Below are 19,139 nucleotides of genomic sequence, written 5' to 3' on the forward strand. Positions count from 1 at the left end.
GAAGTGTAATACAAAAGCCTTTAGACACATTTGTTTACAGTTAAAAATTAAACCAGCTGTCAACATCAAAGCGAGGAAGTGGAATATTTCCCATTATTGTTAGCCAACAAAAAACTAGAATATATTGAATATATAATGTTTCCTAAAGTTGCCACGTGTTCTAAAATTCACAGTGAGTATGAATTTGAGTTTGGGGTCAGGAAAGGGGGGGTTGGCGAAAGGGGTTTGCTTATTATAAGAATTCATCCTTCCTTATAACTGAGATACTATACTGAGATGTCATAAAAAAAACAACAACTGTGAAGCAACTCGAGTGTTCACTCACACATTTATATCTCACATGCACCTCTAAACCAACTTCCTGGATCCAGGGCCAGGTCATACCCTTCTGTACGTCATCAATTTACACCTACCCCTCCTGAAACGTGATATTTTTGTATAAAAGCAAGAACAAAAAGTTTCATCTCCGTTTCCCCAGAGGAAAGTAGGAGTAGACCAGGTCACGGTGAGGGAGCTTACACTGCACTACGACACATCAGCCTGCCGTCTGTGCAACAGGACATTTTAAGGAACATTTCTGGTGCATCTTTCCTCCTCTTGGCTCTCCACCATGAAGATATTGGCTCTGGGATTTTGCATACTGGCTCTGCTGGCACTAGCCAAGGTAACTACTTATAAACTATGTTTTTTGTTTGTTTTGTTTTGGAATTTTGCACGTAACCAAATTTGACCAACAAACAACCCATAGCCAGCCCACACATAGACAACAAATGCCCTGAAAACTTTGGCAAAGTCAGTGTGGCTGAGTCAGCCAACTTGTTCTACTGTCCTGAAAAGGTCGAATACATTTTCCATGTAATTTAATAGTTTTTGTACAGCCACCATGTTTATCATACTGCTATCACGTTTTGTAAAACTGTACTTATCCATAAGTGCTGATGGAATACATAACAGGTTAACAAAGGGGCAAATTAATCTCACATTTAGTTAATTTACCATCATATCCCTACAGGACAAGACAACACTATAGTTTAAAACAAGTTAAAAAAAAACACATAAGCTCTGATGCAACAACTTGGGTAATTCATGTTCATAGAGAGGGGGAAGCTTTGGGAAATATTGTTGGTGGTGTTGGTACACACTGTAGTTTTTGTTTCTCTCACTGATTCAAATGATTTTTCCTATTTATTCCCATCCAGGCCACGACTACCGCCGTCGCCTCAACCACCACTGCTGCGTCTGCTACAGCTGTCAACCCAACCATGTCTACAACTGTGGCCCCAGCCACGTCTACAACTGTGGCCCCAACCACGTCTACGACTGTTGCCCCGACCACGTCTACAACTGTGGCCCCAACCACGTCTACGACTGTTGCCCCAACCACGTCTACGACTGTTGCCCCGACCACGTCTACAACTGTGGCCCCAACCACTCCTACAAGTGTTGCTCCAACTGCCTCTACAACTGTCGCCCCGACCAAATCTACAGCTGTTGCCCCAACCAGCACAAGTGATATGACCACCCCTCCGCCGAAGACTACAACCACTTCCCCAGCCACAACAACCACATCTGCGAACACCACCAGCTCACATATTACTGCGACTCCTACGATCAACCTGACCACCACCACAAGTACAACCACCTTGACAACAACAACCACCACACACAACGGAGGCTCAAGCTTTAAAGCTTCTCTGCTGTTTTCTGTCGTGCCATTGATGCTCTACACACTCTGCCACTGAGCTGAAAAACTGTGCTAATGTTTCTGGAAATAAATGTAGGTGGAGTTGGACTAACTTTAATCCAAAGAAAGGACTGAAGGATGGAATAAAATCTGTGTACAGTACAGTATGTACAACATTTCCAGATTGTTCTTAAATTATTGTAATTATGTATATGAATGAACTTGAGGTATTTGTTCAATTTGCAGATTAGTATAATCATGTCATGTAGATCTGAACTCAGAGGACGTATTACTTAAGTACTTAAGTCCTGCATTAAAAATGTCACTCACGTAAAAGTATGTAAGTTGAAACAGGAAAATGTATTTAAGTATGAAAATGAAAGTACCATAAAATGTTTTTGCATGAAAAATGACAAAATAGATTTTAATTGATTTTCCATTTAAGCGACTAATAGTCATAGCTGCATTTGTGGTTTGTTTCATATGGTTTGTGCAGAAAAAATATATGTAAAGTGGAGAGTTATCAGATAACTGTAGTGGTGTTAAGAGGACAATATTTTCTTCTGAAGTGTAGTAGATTAGAAGTAGAAAAAGTAGAAAGTGACATGAGATCAAAATAGTTGAATAGTTAAATAAAGGTATCTCAAATTTGTAATTACTGTAAATACAGACTTCCTCTACTGGCATCAGGAATAACTCGTTAATAAGGAAGTGATGTGACGAATAAAGCTACTAATATATGTGTGGCAGAGCTCCCTATTTCAATGTTTAGTGAGTTAGTTTGAACTGTGATTGTTGCACTGTCTGTATACACACATGTACTCATATATTAAACTAAAATTAGAATATTAACAAAACAGAAAAAAAGAGTGTCATTATTCTTTATTTATAAACACTATTTGGAAAAAAAACACTGTCTGTTACATCAGCATGAAGAGGAAGTACTGTGGCAGATACATAAAGTAATAAAAACAAATAACTAAACCGTACTCATAAAGTAGTTGCGTGTATTTGTATAAGTCATTAAAACACAGGCACGGCATTCAATCCAATTACATCCCATAGAACGTCATATGTAACAAGTTTATTTTTACATTACCATACACAGAGTGATTCAGGAGAGAAAAGGAACTATATAAATGAATAGGAAGTGTAGCTAGTCAAAATGTGTAGCCGTTGTTTAATCTTCAGATCGACAGATGGCCAGCAGAGCCTGTAGATGGTTTCCTTTGAACTGTTTCTGTTGGGAAAAATTAAAGTTCACATGTCAAAATGCCCTTAAAATAATAACATAAAAAACACACCATCATAAAAGTACATAAAAGCTTGTGCACGTATTTCAAGGTGCTATACATATCACAGTATTATGTATGTGTGTGACCCACCTGTAGAGCAGTGTAGAGGGAAGTGCCTGTTAACTTGAGGTAGGCAGCTCGGATACACAGCAGATCATCCTCAGAGTGAGACACCATGATCCCCTGCATTATTGATGTCTGAAAGAATGAAATGTTTTGTGCATGAACTGTTACAATCTCTGACATGAGGATATTTTCTATACGTGTGAAATGTTCATTATATTACACACAGGATTGCCTTCAGCGGACTTCAATTCAATACAATTTTATTTAAATAAAATATAATAAAATAATGCCCAATATCACAAATCACAATTTGCCTCAGAGGGCTTTACAGCATACGACATCCCTCTGTCGACATCCCTCTGTCCTTTGGACCCTCACAGCAGATAAGGAAAAACTCCCCCAAAAAACCCTTTAATGGGGAAAAAAACCCTTTTACTATTGGTCATCTTTGCATATCTGTAAACTAGAAATTAGCTGTTTTTATGGTCTTGGCAGAGGCAAAAGGCAAAGGAAAGTATAGGCTATCAGCACAGTTTATAGCCGACACAAGGAACCTTAAAATAGCTGTTAAAATACATACTGTATATCAGACAACAATAACGTCTGGTATCATCATATGTCTTAATGAATATTTTTATTACTGTGAATTGAAAAAGGATATCATTAACAAGAAAAAATAAAGTTCAATTTCCCTTAATTACAAGTAAGTGGTTTATGTGTTAGACATATTAAAACGTAATCAGGACATTTTATACTCTTTCTTATATTCTGTCTCATATACAGTGTTATAATGCCCGATGTTTATATAAAATGTGGTTTTATATATTTCAAAAAGTTTCAAATAATAGGGCAGACTTATGTAAAAGATATTTTTTGGACTTTGGCTACAAGATAACTTCAGGTAAGGACAGATTTATTTACATTGTCATGTCGTCCAGGCACACTACTGCAAGTTTTTACATTGCGTAGCCTAAACTGCGACATGCTAACGCCAGGGAAACATGCAACCTTGGTTGCAGATCATATTTGATCATATTCTTGCTGAAACATGTCCAGTTGTTTTTTTAGGCTTTCACTGGTGATATTTTACAGGAAACAGTGCTGCTATACGCAGTCATTCTCTGGCTGCAAGTACATTGCTACGTATAGCTACATGCTAATATCAGGGAAACGTGTAACCTTGGTTGCAGACGTCAGATCATATTTTAGACCATATTCTTGCTGAAACATGTCCAGTTGTTTTTTTAGGCTTTCACTGGTGATTTTTTACAGGAGACAGTGCTGCTATAGGCAGTCATTCTTTGGCTGCAAGTACATTGCTACGTATAGCTACATGCTAACGTCAGGGAAACGTGTATTTTTGGTTGCCGATGTTGTCAAATTCTCCCCGATTTCGGATCATAATATTGCTGGAACTTGTCTGGTTGTGTTTTAAAGCTTCTATTGGTGATTTTTCATAGTAGGAAGTGCAGCATTTCTCATGTCACTTCATCCATCCATCAGTCAGTAACAGTATAGTTTGATAATTTTTCAATTAACATAAATCACTAAAATAAAAGACAGTTGATGACAGCATCTTCTTACCTTTGTGTCAGCTAGTCTTTTGGCAAGGTAGGCATACGGGTTTTCAATGCACTGTACTGGCAGGACATACAGAAATATTAGTGACTAATCAACATGGACAGTCCATACCTATCACTCATGCAGCATTTCATACAATATTTACCTAAAACTTTCAAACCCAGTCGAAAGTCTCCTGAAAACCTTTTCTCCACAGTCTGATCCACCATCTGTCCACTCTCCAGCTCCAGTCCCATCAGTACTGTCAACATACAGTAACATACAAGGTCAGAGGAATAAACCTTTGCATATTTAAAACTATAAAGACGTTCTAACACACAGAGACAAATGTGCAAAACGACTGTATGTCAGAAAAATATATGACAGGCTCACCTTTCTTGAGATGGTCTGAGTCTCTGGAGGTCAGTATGTCAATCCACGGTTCTGCTTGTGCTTTTTTCCCGTTCAGTGATGCGTAGAGAGCCTGGAAGAATAAAAACAATAAAAAAAAGTCACAGATCTCAGAAATGTATGGCTTACAACCACTACGCTCAACGCAAGGGCTGCTGGATTACAAGGAAATAGCCTAATTTATTCTTTGGTAGTTTAGTGGTATGTCTGATTTTCATACAGTGCCAACCAAAAGGATTAATGCTCTGGCAGATTCATTTTAGATGTCATATTTTCCTGTGCAAGAACAACCCTTTTTACAAGGTTTACCATGATTTGGAACAGTATGTCTGCTTCATCATATTAAAGGAGCTGTATGCGACATTTAGAGCATATCTATGATTCAGAGTCAGAGCCGGGATTGTCGGGTTTGATTTTGTTTTGTCAAAATAGACTCGGCTAACAATTTATTTCAGTGCACGATCACCTCTCTATTCATGATACTTCAATTATAACAACAGCAATAGTGCTGGCAGAGCTAAAGGTGTTAACGTGGGGAGGGACCCGGAGGGTGGGTGTACACTAACTTGGGCAGGGACGGCATTATCAGCACTAACCTCCATCGGACTTACATGCACTAACAAGCACGTATGGCTGGACCATCTACCACAACAAAGAACAAAGAAACTCGAATTACAATGTCACATACATCTCCTTTAAAATAAAACACTGAAAGCTGTCCCTTACATCGCCTAGACCACAATGTTTGTGTATAAGAGTATCATGGAGAATAATACCTCAACATCTCTTTGAACTCCACAAGCAACATCTTCTTTCTGTTGGGAAAAAGGAGCGAGACACTGCAATTTCAAGGTCATATTTAAATTAAATAATCTCATAATAGCAAGCATAAAAAGTGAACAGTATTCTCTAATGTTTCAGAGGAAACTTACAATCAATGCCCACTACTGAAGCTTAACTGATTTAAAGGTGATGGCAAAGAAAATAAATGATCAAATTACATTCAACAAAGCCACAACAAGCTTAGCAAAGTCTCCACTGGTTTCTCCTATCAGTTCATTCTCCAGGTCCTTTTTATACACTGAAAATGGAGACAAACAATATAACAAATATTAGGACACCAGAGATGATGGATTATGGGTTTGAATATCCACAACAATCAGCCAAAACATTTGCTGGAAAGGAAAGTAGTGTTACTTACATTGTCTGTATGCAGCACTGATTTCTCGAAGCTGCTTTCCAGATCGCGTACACAGGATCTCCAGTAGTGTTTCCTCATCTGAGCCTAAACCCTGCACACACACACCACATACTGTATATATATCCTAGGAAAATCTTTGCCTCCTCCTAAAAACACTAACCCTAAGGCACCCAAAATATTTATACAAAAACACAAACACCCACTCACCACCATGGCCTGTTGCAGGCGGTAAGCTTCATGCTGCAGAGGAGGCATCAGCAGTTCCAGCAGCAGATTCTCCAGATCTCCAGACAGAGCTTTCTTCAGACCAACTGCCAGGTCCTGCCACAACGTCAGAGTAAACATGGATGTTTTCACATATCTTAGACATTGTCTCTGGTTTCCTCTGTTGACTTTCAATGCAGCAGATTAGAAGAAAATCTCTGAGTTACTGTAGGTCTTATGTTGGTAGCTTGAAAGGGAATTATACTATACAATACCACAATTTTTTTTAAAAACAAAAAAACCCCTCTGTTACAACTTACAAGTAAAAGCCCTATATTCAAAATCTTGTATAAGTAAAAGTACATGAGTGTGATACATTAATGCGTAAGCATAAAAGCTACTAAAGGTGGGGCTAATGATTATATTTCTTAAATACTGCTAGATAGCTTTATACATAGTAACACATCATAATGTATTTGTTTATTTAAATATTTTTAATAATAATCTAAATCTGCAGAGTAGCCTTGCTTGTAACTAATGTTGATGAAAAATGTACTGAAGTAAAAAGTACAATATTGGTTTCCAAAATATAGGAAACCAATAAGTAATCAGAAAATTCAAAACACTCAAGTAAAGTACAAGTACCTCAAATTATACTAAAGTACAGTACTTAAATTAAAGTGCATTCACCACCACGTATGGATGTGAAGTGTCAGGGGCCTCCTGGCCTCTACCTGCAAAATATCTCTCAAATGGACAAATACTGACTAGAAGCAACTCGAGATGACCCCCAAAAGACACAAAATTACCTTAAAGAGACACAAAATTACCCTCAAAAGACACAAAATTGCCTTAAAGAGACACAAAATTACCCTCAAAAGACACAAAATTGCCTTAAAGAGACACAAATTGCCTTAAAGAGACACAAAATTACCCCCTAAAGACACAAAATTACCTTAAAGAGACACAAAATGAATTGAACGAAGAGCCAAATGACCACAAAGAGACACAAAAACACAAAAAATCTATTACAACTACAAAGAGATGCAAAACCACCACAAAGTATGTGCGTCTTGCTCCTAGAGATGGCGGGGCCCTCATTTTTGAAAACAGAAAACTTTGCCATCAGTTTTTGTCTTTGACAAGTGGTCGCGGTGTAAGCACAATAATATGTACTCAGGTGGAAGTGTCCTGATTTCACTGTGTTGAAAATGGAGGGGTTGCCATGTGCAAATTACTTAATCCTGTGCATCTCAGTTCTGTCTTGCCTCTTGTTATCTGTCAGTAAACAATGGAACTGCTGCACAGACAAATTGTGATGTTTAGCTAGTGTTATTTTATTTTTTCAAGCCTACTTTTGGGGATTTTTTCACCTTTATTGGACAGCTGATGGTAAAGAGGCAGATCTGAAACGGGTGAGAAAGGTAAGCTGGTTACCTCCCAGCTATTTCACTTTAATCTATTTCATTCATGTTAAAAATGTTCTAACCTATTCAGTATTACTCAGATTCTGTTTATGTTTTTCGGACTTCCCAAAGACCCTGTGGCAGTCTGTAAGAAGCAGCTGAAAAGAGATCCCTGGCTGTTTTACCACAAGTGTCAATGTGAAACAATGTGTCTACTGATACTATCACCTCCACGTGTAAAAGAAATACCTCTAGGGGAAAGAAAAGTGACAAACCGCCATGTTTTTTGTACTGCTAAGAAACAGTAAATGTCTTCGCAGTTTATAACCCTACAGCATCATATTCATTCTCTACCTCACTGTGAGTGACAGTACTTTAGTTTAGACTGCTCATGCTACTCCCTCTCCAAACAAAGGTGTGTTAATATCCCTTAAGACTGTTTAAATAATATTTGAACAGCAAACACTTGGGAGTTACAGATGAGCAAGCACACATTTGCAACATCCTTATCGTCATTGCAACGCTACATTCTTTTGTATTGCATAACATGGATTATTTAAGGAATATTTTACATCAGGGGCTGCTGAGGCTTTGAACTTTGATACCTTTGATACATTTGTTTCCGTACCTTTTGTGTAATTTCTTCATAGGCGTTGGCGATCACTTGTCTCTGAGCGTTGGTCCTATTGGTCAGGATTCTCACCAGAGTCACCGCATCTGCGCAAGGTACATGACATGATACAATATTTAGCAATAGGGAGAGGAGTGTTAATAGGCAAAAGAAAAGTTGGACTGTGTCCATAATCCAACATTGCTTGTCAACATCGCCACTCTGGCTTTAAAAACCAGTTTGAATCTACTACCTTTCTTCTCCAGCGCTGCCTGGATCTCCATGGCATCACGGTCAGGGTGGAAATTGGAGAATGGTCGCACCGTTCCAAGGGTGCCCCAATACATCTCCTACATAATCAATAGTGAGAGTGAGAAACAAGAAATTGGGTAAGCCAAAACCATACTGCAAAGTCTGAAAGACGATTACGCAAAACCCTGACACTGAACACAGATCCTGTCTGTTTAAAAATATATTTAAAAAATGTGATAAGTGAGTGACAGGTAACAAGCAGAATAGGTGACAACAGAAGAAACAAGATGATGATTTACACGGACATACCCTGTAGGCACTGGCAGAAGATGAGCAAAGATACATGTCAGTTTTCATCATGTTTGAATGTCAAGAATGTTAAATATTCTTAACTATTATAACTAGTGGGGGTAGCTTGGAAAATTACAAGGTTGGAGAAATAGTTAGACAGCAGGACTATTTTTCAGTAGGAGCCACAGTCTTGTCTGGCTATGTCTTTTACATCACATTAGACAGGAGATCAGATCATCAGCTCCTTATTAACTCAACTTTCTTTACATTAAAAAGCAACTGGAGACATTTGTTCACAGTGCAGCATTCCAGCGTGATTGAAGGCATAGTGGCTTTTGTAGATAATGTTACAAGGTATGCAAATAATCAGAGAACACAAGACAGTAGATTACATTATCTGCAAATGTGGAGTCCTGGTAAACAGGGCAAGAAAAAGTCCACTTACATAAGATTTGAAGTACTCAGGGTCCATGGCTTTGTTTTAACTGTGGGAAAGAACGGGAGTCAATGGTCCATACATAAGCAGAAATATACAGTAAATGACATTACATAGAAAGATAAATGAGAGTATAAAAGTATAAAAATAGAATTAAATCCAAAATGGTGGTTTGCATAGTGGGAAAAAATTAAGTACCCTTATTCCAAATTTAGGTTCTTGTTTAATTAATCCCATGATATAAGTTTACTCATGACTTGTACTTATCTAAACAAAATAGTTTAAAACTTGAAGTGTTATCTATGAGAAACTAAGATACCTGACATGCCAGAGCAAACACCTGAGAGAACATTTTCTTACAGAATCTTTAAAGAATGCTCACTTTTCTTACCTGTAACCGAGCTCTGTGTCAGCTAAGGACGGTGTGTAGATAGGAGGGTTTTTTTTACAATCTCCTGTAATCAGCCCTGCATCTCAGTCACACCCTCACTGTGTCTCACCTGCTGCAGTTCACCCACCTGACTGTCGATCACAAAGCTGACCAATCGGTGCTCAGCACCTTCACCGTTTTGTCAACACCATTGGTCTGTAGAAATAAGGCAACAACCCACTTGTGAAAAAAACTAACATTCTGTGCGGGAGAGGAATCCAGACAGGCAGGTTTGTCTACAGGTGGCCTTTGTAGTAAAATGACCACAAGCTCTAGATTTTGTGACTGATGTGGTGGGAAATGTGAGGAATTATTGTTGTCTTAGGCTACAGAATTTATCCCCTTCTTTGAATATTTTTTTTAGTTTTGAGGATTTCAAGTAACAGCATTGAAATTTAACAACTTGTCTCCAAGATGGGGCAGATATCCTATAAACAAAGCCACCAGGCAACATGCCAGTCATCTCTGCGAGTAAGTGAGGGGCAAACTGTGGTGCCAGAGTAAAACAGATCTTCCTAAAAATCTGGTGTGCTTGTGGGTTATAACCTGATTGTCTTTCAGCTTCAAAACCTGAAAACTGAATTGTGTCACAGAGGAAACAAAAGCACCTGCATTTGTGGCTGCTGGTGATAATGATCTGACCTGCCCTTTTCTCTCAGTCAAAAGAAAGACAGAGGGTCTCGAGAAAGAGCGAGACAAAGACAGACATATCAAGTTCACTTTCAAACTCAGCAGCCACAAATCACATCACAGGTAATTTAAGAAACTGTTTCTCACAAAAATGCAGTAGAAGGAGGTCATTTCTAACAGGAAACAAAGTCATACCTGAACATGATGAAACCATTAAACAAATATTTTGAACTCTCTGATCCTCTGTGCTGCTCCACTTCTACCTGCTGTTCACCTGCAGAGCGCAAAGTAATATGAGACCTGTGTGGTTAATACAAACAAAGGTGATCAACAGCAGGCTCTTAATGTTAACCTAATATGTGCTGTCCATTTGAAACAAAAACAGCACAATAAAAAAAGTTTTAGAAGAAAATGCGAAGACAAATTAAGTTTCAGTTTGAACACTGAATGAAGTTGAAGTGTCACTTTAAGTGGAGGTGCAGTCATTTGAAGAGTATTAGATAAAAACAGTTGAACTGTAAGCTGATGTGTAACCGCTGAAAGCAGATGAAGTGTTATTGGAAGAGTAAAAGATGAAAGCAGCTGAAATGTCTGTTGTTGTGTAACCAATGAGAGCAATTGAACTGTCAGTTGAAGAGTAAGGCTGAGTGTCCACATTGCATTTTCTGAGCGCCAGCATCTTTTTTCAGTTCTTCCCCATGAGGAGAGAGTGTATGTAGAGTAAGAGCACTGCACCTGGTGTCTTCTTTCCGAGTGCTCCAATTATTTTTGTGCAGCCACTCTAGGAGCTTCTAGCTGAAAATCTCTGCAATTTTCAGAAAGGCCTTTACTGTCTATTCTGAGCTTTATGATATGTCAGTCAGACACTATCATGGTATTAAGGTAGTGTTATTTATGAAGTTGTCTTCATCAAAATAAGCACTCAGCGGTGCTATAATGTATTTCCCAGCACTTTTCCCCCAGAGAAAAACACTATATGGCCCTATATTGTAAAAGCAGTTGAAGTGTCAGTCGATGTGTAACAACTGAAAGCAGTTGAACTGTCATGTGAAGAGTAAGAGATAAAAGCAGCTGAAATTACAGTTGATGTCTTAATAGTAAACATAGTTGAAATTTCAGCTGAGGAATAAAAGTCATTTATTTGTCATGATTCTCTTGTGTGAGAGATGACAACACAACAGTTGAAATGTCAGAGAACGTGAAGTGTAAAGTAATGAAACGGTTAAATTCAAATGAGCATTTTGTTTGTTATGCAGTTATTAATATCTTTCCTCTTTTGGTCATTCATTATGGTTGTATACCGCGTACCACCTCAGAAAATATTAGGCTCTCTGAGTACCACCACTATGACCGACATTCAGATACAGTAGCATAAGCCTAACCTGTTCAGCTATGGACAGTTGAAGCAAGTTTATTCTTAATTAGAAGATTATTAATTGTTGACTGTTGTCAGCCACAGCCACCCTGTACAAAGGGTTAGTATAAAGCTGACACTTAAACTCTTCCACACAACTCTCACACAACACAAGGGCAAGCCCCATATCAGGTGCTGTGAAGACTTCACTGCCGCTGCTGAAGTAGCCATTAGTACTTGCACTCAGTTCATTGTTGTCCACTTCAGTTTCAACAGGGCTGCTCTAGATGGCTCCTCCTAAACTGCACTTCTCTTCTTCTAGTTCCTGTTTGAGCCAGGATTGTATTGTTTTTTAAATGAATGAATGTGCATGCTATGTTCATGAATGTGACAACTTAGCAGGAAATATTACAGGTAAGGCAAAACTTATCTTAAATTACATTTCAGGGACTCACAGTTTAAGTATTTTCATTCCATATGTAAGTACCATCGTATTTTTATAGGGTTATACATATATACACACACCGATCAGCCAAAACATTAAAACCACTGACAGATGACATAAACAACACTGACCATGTCGTTACATTACAATGTTCTGTTGGGAAACCTTGGGCTCCGACATTCCTGTGGATGCCACCAGACCCCATTATGGCAGCGACACTCCCCAGTAGCAGTGGCCCCCCAGCAGGACAGTGTGTCATGCCACACCACAAAAACTGCTCAGGAGTGGCCCGAGGAACGTGACAAGGAGCTCAAGGTGTAGTCCTGGCCTTCAAATTCCCCATCTGATCAAACATCTGTGGGACATGCTGATACTCCACCTCACAACTCACAGGACTCAGAAGATCTGAAGCTAACGCCCTGGTGCCAGACACCAAGGGACACTCTCCAGAGGTCCTGTGTTCATGCCTTAACAGATCAGAGCCAAGTCCAGTCCAAGGAGGACCCATCCTGGATCAGGGGTACATCTGGGGTACCAGCACGTCCATGAAATGTTCGATCAGGTTGGGATCTGGGGTATTTGGAGGCCAGGTTGACACCTTGAGCCCCTTTTCCCATTCCTGCGGTCATTCCTGAGCAGTTTTTGTGATGTGGTATGACGCATTGTCCTGCTGGGGGGGCACCGCCATCGATAAGTGCCGTTGGCATGAGGGAGTCACCTGGTCTGCAACGGTGTTCGGGTGGGTGGAGCACATCAGGTAGCATTTACATGAACGCCAGGACCCAAGGTTTCCCAGCAGAACACTGCACTGTAACAAGATGATCAATGTTATTCACTTCACCTTCCAGTGCTTTTAATGTTTTGGCTGATCGGTGTATATAAATGTACATATGGTTAATATTTAGAAGATTTCTCTGCGTATCACCAGGGGTTTGAGAATGAGTGAGAATAAGTGAATTATTTGTAATACTGTATTGATAAAACCATTAGTGGTTGTTCTTCATTTTGTGCTGTGTTCTTTTTGTTGGCTTGGTGCATTGCAGAAAGCCATTATCTATAGAAATACAATTCAGTTTCCCTGTCTGTTTGAACCCTGAGTGCAAACTGAATAGATGAAAGTCTGAATGGATGAATGCAGGGAAGGCAGGTATGAATGGAAGAAAGCCTGGGTAAACATTTGAAGTAAATGAATGAACAAAATAGTCCATTAAAGCCAAAGCCAGAATGACATCAACAAAAGTAGTTTACTGCTCCTCAGATATTCTCACATCCATTTTTTCTTGATCAGTACAGAGAGGAAACATGTGATCAGGGCTGATCAGTGCTGTATACAAAGACAGAAAAAGAGCTGAACATAGATGTGACCCCTTTGATTTTAATGTTTTGTAATTCACAAACACAAATCAGTCAGCTTTGTTTTATGTAACAAGTTTTATTTGTATTAATATTTCAAAACCACTCCCTCTTACATAACATCTGACATCACATCTTTAGTATCAAATATTAACATACAGCTGATGCAGACAACATATTTTTGTGTAACAATAATAACAAAAATACAACAAGAAACGGGGTAATTGAACACACACAACCCATTTCACTGCACTTCACAATGCAATGTGATAAAATGCATGCACAAGTGCAACGTTTCCCCAAAAACAAACTGATACATATAGTACATATAAAAAAATACCTTAAAAAGCATAGCATACATGTTTTTGCACACTACGCATTTGTTTGGCTTCATTTGTCCACTATCTGTATAAAGCACTGGTAGCGACTTGCTGTTCACTCCAGGAAAATCATGTCCAGAAATGAGGTTTGCTCCAATGTAAACAAAGATGTAAAAGCGTTATCGACAGGTGTTTCTACAGTCAGGGGATTTGCATGAGCCTGGAATCATACAAACAGGGAGATTCTAGTTTGAATACTCAAATTGTTGACGAATGATAACATCTGACAGAGGTCAAACTCAAAGACACTGAATAGGTCTAATCATTAATTCAAATGGTCTGTTCTGTCCATGCTGGGTTTGGATACAGTTGTTCAGGACATCATGGAAAATACATTTATTCCTGCTTTGCGAGTCGCGATGAACCCAGCTTTATCTGTCTTGGAGAAAATGGAATAATTTCATGAACAAAAACACCAAACTCTGCAAAGCACTAAACTGTCTGCAGCTTCTCAGTGCTCGGTTGCATTTTTACATTTGCAATGTTCGTATAGTTACATAGATCATGGAGTTTTAAAAAAAAAGAAATCAGTGGCAGTGGTTCCAAGAATATTTATGGGATATTCTGGAGTTGTAAAGAGAGGCACTGTTGATGCACTCCTGAGGAAAACGTAGCAAAGAGAAACATGAGGTTTTTATAGCAGATTAGAGCAGCTCTATCTCCCACTGTTGGCTTGGCCTCTCTTCGTTCTCTGGCATCATCACCACATGGTCCTTGTCGTAAGTTTTACCACCTGAGGAAAAGGAAAATAGTCATGTTAGTAAAAGTTCAAATTCCAGGACAAATTTTGGAGAGGGAGCTTAAATTACTCTTACATCTTCATTTTTAGCAAATTAAGGGAAGCACAGTCTGACACATGCTACATGCAGTCCGTCAATGCCCATGTTTTATTATGCTTTTGCAGACAACAGCCGTCGCCAGAGGCATTATGTTTTCAGGTTGTGCATCCCATTCGGAATTCTCAAGAATGCCTTGAGGACATGTTCTCAAATTTGGCCCAGGCGTCCACTTCGATTTAAGGACGAATTGATTAGATTTTGGTGGTCAAAGGTCAAAGTCACTGTTATCTTGAACCTTCTCGTAAAGGCGATATCTCCAGAAGGCCTTGAGGGCATTTCCGCAAATTTGGCACAAACGTCCTCTTGGACTCAAGGATGAATTAGAATTTGGTAGTTAATGTTCAGAGGTCACTGTGACCTCACAAAACATGTTTTTGGCCATAACTCAAAAATTTGTGTGCTAATTATGACAAAATTTCACACAGATGTCTAACAGTAGGGGAGACATTTGATACAGAATTGGTGACACTAATCTTCGGTGTCCATCTTGAAACTGTGCTGATTGTATAGATCTTCTGTGCTGCTGGGTGGAAGACATTTCTTTAAGCACCCATGTTTTAGAATATGTAGCTTCTTTGCAGCAACATTCATATTTGGATGGTAAATGGTAAAGGGACTTGCACTTGTATAGCCCCTTTCTAGTCCTCTGACCACTCAAAGTGCTTTTTACACTACAGTCACATTCACACCAAGGCGCCACCTGCTACTCAGTTTTAAACGCACTCACATTGATGGCACAGCCATCTGAGTCAGTATCTTGCCAAAGGATACTTCAACATCCAGACAGGAAGGGCTGCGGATTGAACCGCCAATCTTCTGTGGATGACCCGCTCTACCTCCTAAGCCACAGCTGCCCAGGCTTACAGCACCCTGCCCGACCTTGCTAAGCCTCTAAGATCGAAAGTGGTCTTGGCTGGTATGGCCTTAAACATTATTTGAAGCATTGTTAACTGTCATGGTATGTATATGAGTCTGGCCAGACATGGATATGAACTGTGACTGCAACTTTACTGGTTCGCAGAGGCATATAATGGCCAGGTGATAATTTTAGTTTCTCATACCTTTGACATCCAAGACGCAGCCAGGGAAGGTAAGGCTGGTGATGAGGCCACTCATCTGGGCTGCCCAGGTCTGGATAGGCTGCCGGGTCTCTGACCACAAAACCACCTTGGCTCCCGGCTCTATGTTGCCCATCACCTGAAGGCTCATGTTCTGGGCCAACTACAGAACACATGATTAGATTAGTACATGATTAGATCAGCTCAATGTAAACACGGTCAGATGACAGGTTCAGATTTTCAAGATTCTGCAGACGGAGAACATTTTAATCATGCATTACCTTGCTCTTGATGAAGCCATCTTGATAGAACCAGATGTCACTCATGGGCTCCACTTCTGGTGCCACCACCACTCGTCCTGATTTCATCTCTTCCACGCCGCCTTGGACTGACATGAAGTGACCTCTCTCTTTGCTCTTGATGCGGAAATAGCGGCGCTTCTGTGGGAGGCAAAATATCACAATATATTGTCTTACAGAGTCACAGATCAGTGAAGCCATGTCTGTAAATCATTTGGATCATCATTTGGCTTTTCACAGTAGAGTACTTTACATTATTTCCACCCCTTTACAGAGGGGTATGATGGGAAACATGCTTTGTTTTATCATGGGCTGCGGTCGAATAGGGCTTCTCTGCCTAACTGAGTAAAATGACCCAGAAGTATCTAAGTGGCAGCTATGATAAGAGCCGGTCGAATACTCTAAATGCTAAAAGGTGCTTCCTTCCTTATCTCCTTTAGCATTGGGTACACTGGACCATCCTTTACAAAAAGAGAGGAGATAACGCTATCGCACAATACCTTGTGGCAGCAACATATAAAATGGCACACCGTTTGGCCATTCACAAATGCGAACGATATGCCTTGCATTAATTTACCTTTTTTCATACAAGGGATGTATGCTGATAATTATAAGTGGACAGGAGGGTGTGCATGAGCAACCATTCTCTGCATGACAACCATTTCAATTCATTTTTGTGGCTGGCAGCCTATATTCCTTTTTTTAAATTTCAATTCCAACCTCGGTAATGAAATAATATTTTTCACCAGGCTATTGGAACATTGCAGTTTCACCACAGCTGACCCACATCAATAACATCTGCCGCTGCATAATTATGGAGCCTAGTGTAAGTGCGGTCAGATTCTCTCAGCACTGCAGGGTCTTTTCCTGAGCCCATACGAGTTCCCCTTTCACATCTTTTCTTGACCTAATGATGTTTTCCATCGAGGTCATCCAGGTGTTAAGGAAAGGACATAGGATGGATTTTGGTTTTACTATTTGACTGCAGCCATGGTGTAAATTTGCTGTTGGAGATGTTAATTAAGTGCTGTGAAAGCATAAAACTGCAACTATCACTCTGTTGAACTCACTACAAGCCGTCCAAAGCTTGCACTTTGTTGAATGCTCCACTTCGAGCGAATCATCACATTTAATATCTAATTCATCTTATTTAGGGTCTACATTTTTTCCCAGCTACTTCATATGGCCTTTTTGTTTCGTTAACCAACAACCAGTTTTATAAAGGGAAGTTCTGGGACTGGTGAACCCAGCAAATTATAATAGTAGGTTTTCCCTACTTTTGAATATTTTCCATTTAAATGAATGATCTACAACTTTGGTTAATGTTAAAACTTAACATCAGCCGGAAGTCATGCACTTAACACTGCATTTCACACCGTGTCAGGTAAGAACAATTCACTAGTGATGGCTAGGATGCATATTTTGCCTTTTTAACAATGTACTTTACGACTACAATAAAAAGCGGTTGTTAAGATGGCTTGTCAACTAACCTGTCTGACTGGGAACATGGAGCCAATAGTCTGTAGTGAGCTAAACTTTGGCCAGTTGGTGATTTCAATTTGTTCCAGTAGGAACTGGCGCCCCCTGTAGTTGCTGTGTTCACATATCACCCAACTGCAAAGGAAGAGAGACAAAATTAGAGAAGAATTTGGTGCTTAACTATCACATGGCAAGCTTTTTTTGGTTTGTATAACCATGTGTTCCATTGTAACAGCTGACTATCAACAAATGTCCAGTATATAAGGTTTAATTGAACTATCTTACTGTCATAAAACGAGGAGAAGCCGCCCCTCAAAGCAAAAAAAGGAAAGCTACTTTATGAAGTGTGTCAATACAACTAAACCTGTGCGAATGCAAGCACACAAAAAGTACAAGGCCAAACAGTCTCCACAAACACGTACCAGCCGCTGTTGACTCTGACAGACAGAATGTGGTTGTTAAAGCCTTCTTCCACCATGCTGGGGATCTCTGTGTCAGTGGTGATCTCTCTGCCCTCCAGACACTCAAGGCCGAACAGAGAGATGGAGGGAACTGAGAATTTCTAGACGGGGGAGAGATGGAGGTTCAGAGCAAGACAAAGTAAAGAATACACAGCATTTTCTTTATATTTATGAGTGACTCCTCACCATTGGCACGACCTTGACAGAACGGATGACGGCATCAGATAGACACCCCATGCTAGTTAAAGAGGGGTAGTCTCCTTCACTTAAGACGTACAAGTTCCCAGAGTACTGTTTGTTCTCGTAGACCACCCAGCTGTAACACACAGAATTATGTTATTGATTCTCCATCAGCTACAACATGTCAACTTTTCAATCTTCCCCAGTCTCATAACTACCCTCACTAGTTTATCATCATATAGATTTTGTGGCTCATCCTTTATGTATTAGTAGTCTTTTAACAAATAATTTTTTACATTCTTTACTCTCACCTTCCACCCGACACTCGGCAGGACTTGGTCAGTAATTTTTCTGGTGTGGCTTCCTGGTTGCGGTCGAAGACGTGACAGTCCCCCTGGAAGTCTGGCTCAGAGTACAATATTATCTAACAGGCAGAGATAGAGGTAAGGAAAGATAAGTGAAAGATCAGATTAACACATTTATAGCCTAAAGACTTTTATTCTTCTGATTATTTTTTGCCTTTTAAGCACTGGATGCAAAAGTGCTACCACTGCAATGTTGCTCTGCCCCAGTGGAGGACTTATTACCTCCACCAGCCATAAGCCTGGTGTGTGTGTGTGTGTGTGTGTGTGTGTGTGTGTGTGTGTGTGTGTGTGTGTGTAGTCTGTCCACAGTTGGGTTACAACAGTATGAGGTTTTCATGGTACAGTAACTGTCTCAGAAAATATTGCAGTTTCACAGGATCACAGTATCATCAGTCAGAATGACCCTTAAAGGAACAAAAATAGAAGGGTTATTTCTGGCTGACCAAAGTT

At 39.7% G+C, this 19,139-nt stretch overlaps 3 protein-coding genes across 11 annotated transcripts in view; 1 reads left to right on the plus strand and 2 right to left on the minus strand.

The window, feature by feature from the left end:
• Positions 1-478: 478 nt before the first annotated feature.
• LOC126384293 (mucin-5AC-like) lies at positions 479-2,409 on the plus strand. Its single transcript, XM_050035261.1, has 2 exons — positions 479-664; positions 1,200-2,409. Exons 1-2 carry the CDS (start codon positions 611-613, stop codon positions 1,740-1,742), a joined length of 597 nt encoding a protein of 198 aa, XP_049891218.1. The 5' UTR covers positions 479-610; the 3' UTR covers positions 1,743-2,409.
• Positions 2,410-2,549: 140 nt separating this feature from the next.
• On the minus strand, positions 2,550-9,924 carry anxa14 (annexin A14). 3 transcript variants are annotated; one of them, XM_050035258.1, is made up of 13 exons: positions 9,808-9,924; positions 9,426-9,465; positions 8,691-8,787; positions 8,456-8,544; positions 6,425-6,538; positions 6,218-6,308; positions 6,018-6,097; positions 5,793-5,831; positions 4,999-5,089; positions 4,772-4,867; positions 4,630-4,685; positions 3,070-3,177; positions 2,550-2,924 (listed from the first exon to the last, which is right to left on the minus strand). In XM_050035258.1, the coding sequence occupies exons 2-13, from the start codon at positions 9,450-9,452 to the stop codon at positions 2,865-2,867; spliced, it is 948 nt and encodes a 315-aa protein (XP_049891215.1). In that variant the 5' UTR covers positions 9,453-9,465; positions 9,808-9,924; the 3' UTR covers positions 2,550-2,864. The 3 variants fall into 3 exon arrangements, with proteins under 3 accessions (XP_049891215.1, XP_049891216.1, XP_049891217.1); XM_050035259.1 differs by having other exon boundaries at positions 9,799-9,822; XM_050035260.1 differs by lacking the exon at positions 9,808-9,924 and adding an exon at positions 9,615-9,758.
• A 3,763-nt stretch (positions 9,925-13,687) lies between these two features.
• The window catches only part of crybg2 (crystallin beta-gamma domain containing 2), a 66,579-nt gene continuing 61,127 nt past the window's right edge, over positions 13,688-19,139 (minus strand). For all 7 annotated transcript variants that reach the window (XM_050033832.1, XM_050033831.1, XM_050033830.1 and 4 more), the window contains 7 exons: positions 18,636-18,748; positions 18,331-18,460; positions 18,106-18,245; positions 17,695-17,818; positions 16,187-16,345; positions 15,909-16,068; positions 13,688-14,741 (listed from right to left, as the gene is read on the minus strand). In XM_050033832.1, the coding sequence (XP_049889789.1) occupies positions 14,653-14,741; positions 15,909-16,068; positions 16,187-16,345; positions 17,695-17,818; positions 18,106-18,245; positions 18,331-18,460; positions 18,636-18,748 (915 nt within the window). In that variant the 3' untranslated portion in view covers positions 13,688-14,652. The remainder of the gene's footprint in view (positions 14,742-15,908; positions 16,069-16,186; positions 16,346-17,694; positions 17,819-18,105; positions 18,246-18,330; positions 18,461-18,635; positions 18,749-19,139) is intronic.

This window comes from Epinephelus moara, chromosome 22 (assembly GCF_006386435.1).
Source record: "Epinephelus moara isolate mb chromosome 22, YSFRI_EMoa_1.0, whole genome shotgun sequence".
NCBI classification, from domain to species: Eukaryota; Metazoa; Chordata; class Actinopteri; order Perciformes; family Serranidae; genus Epinephelus; species Epinephelus moara.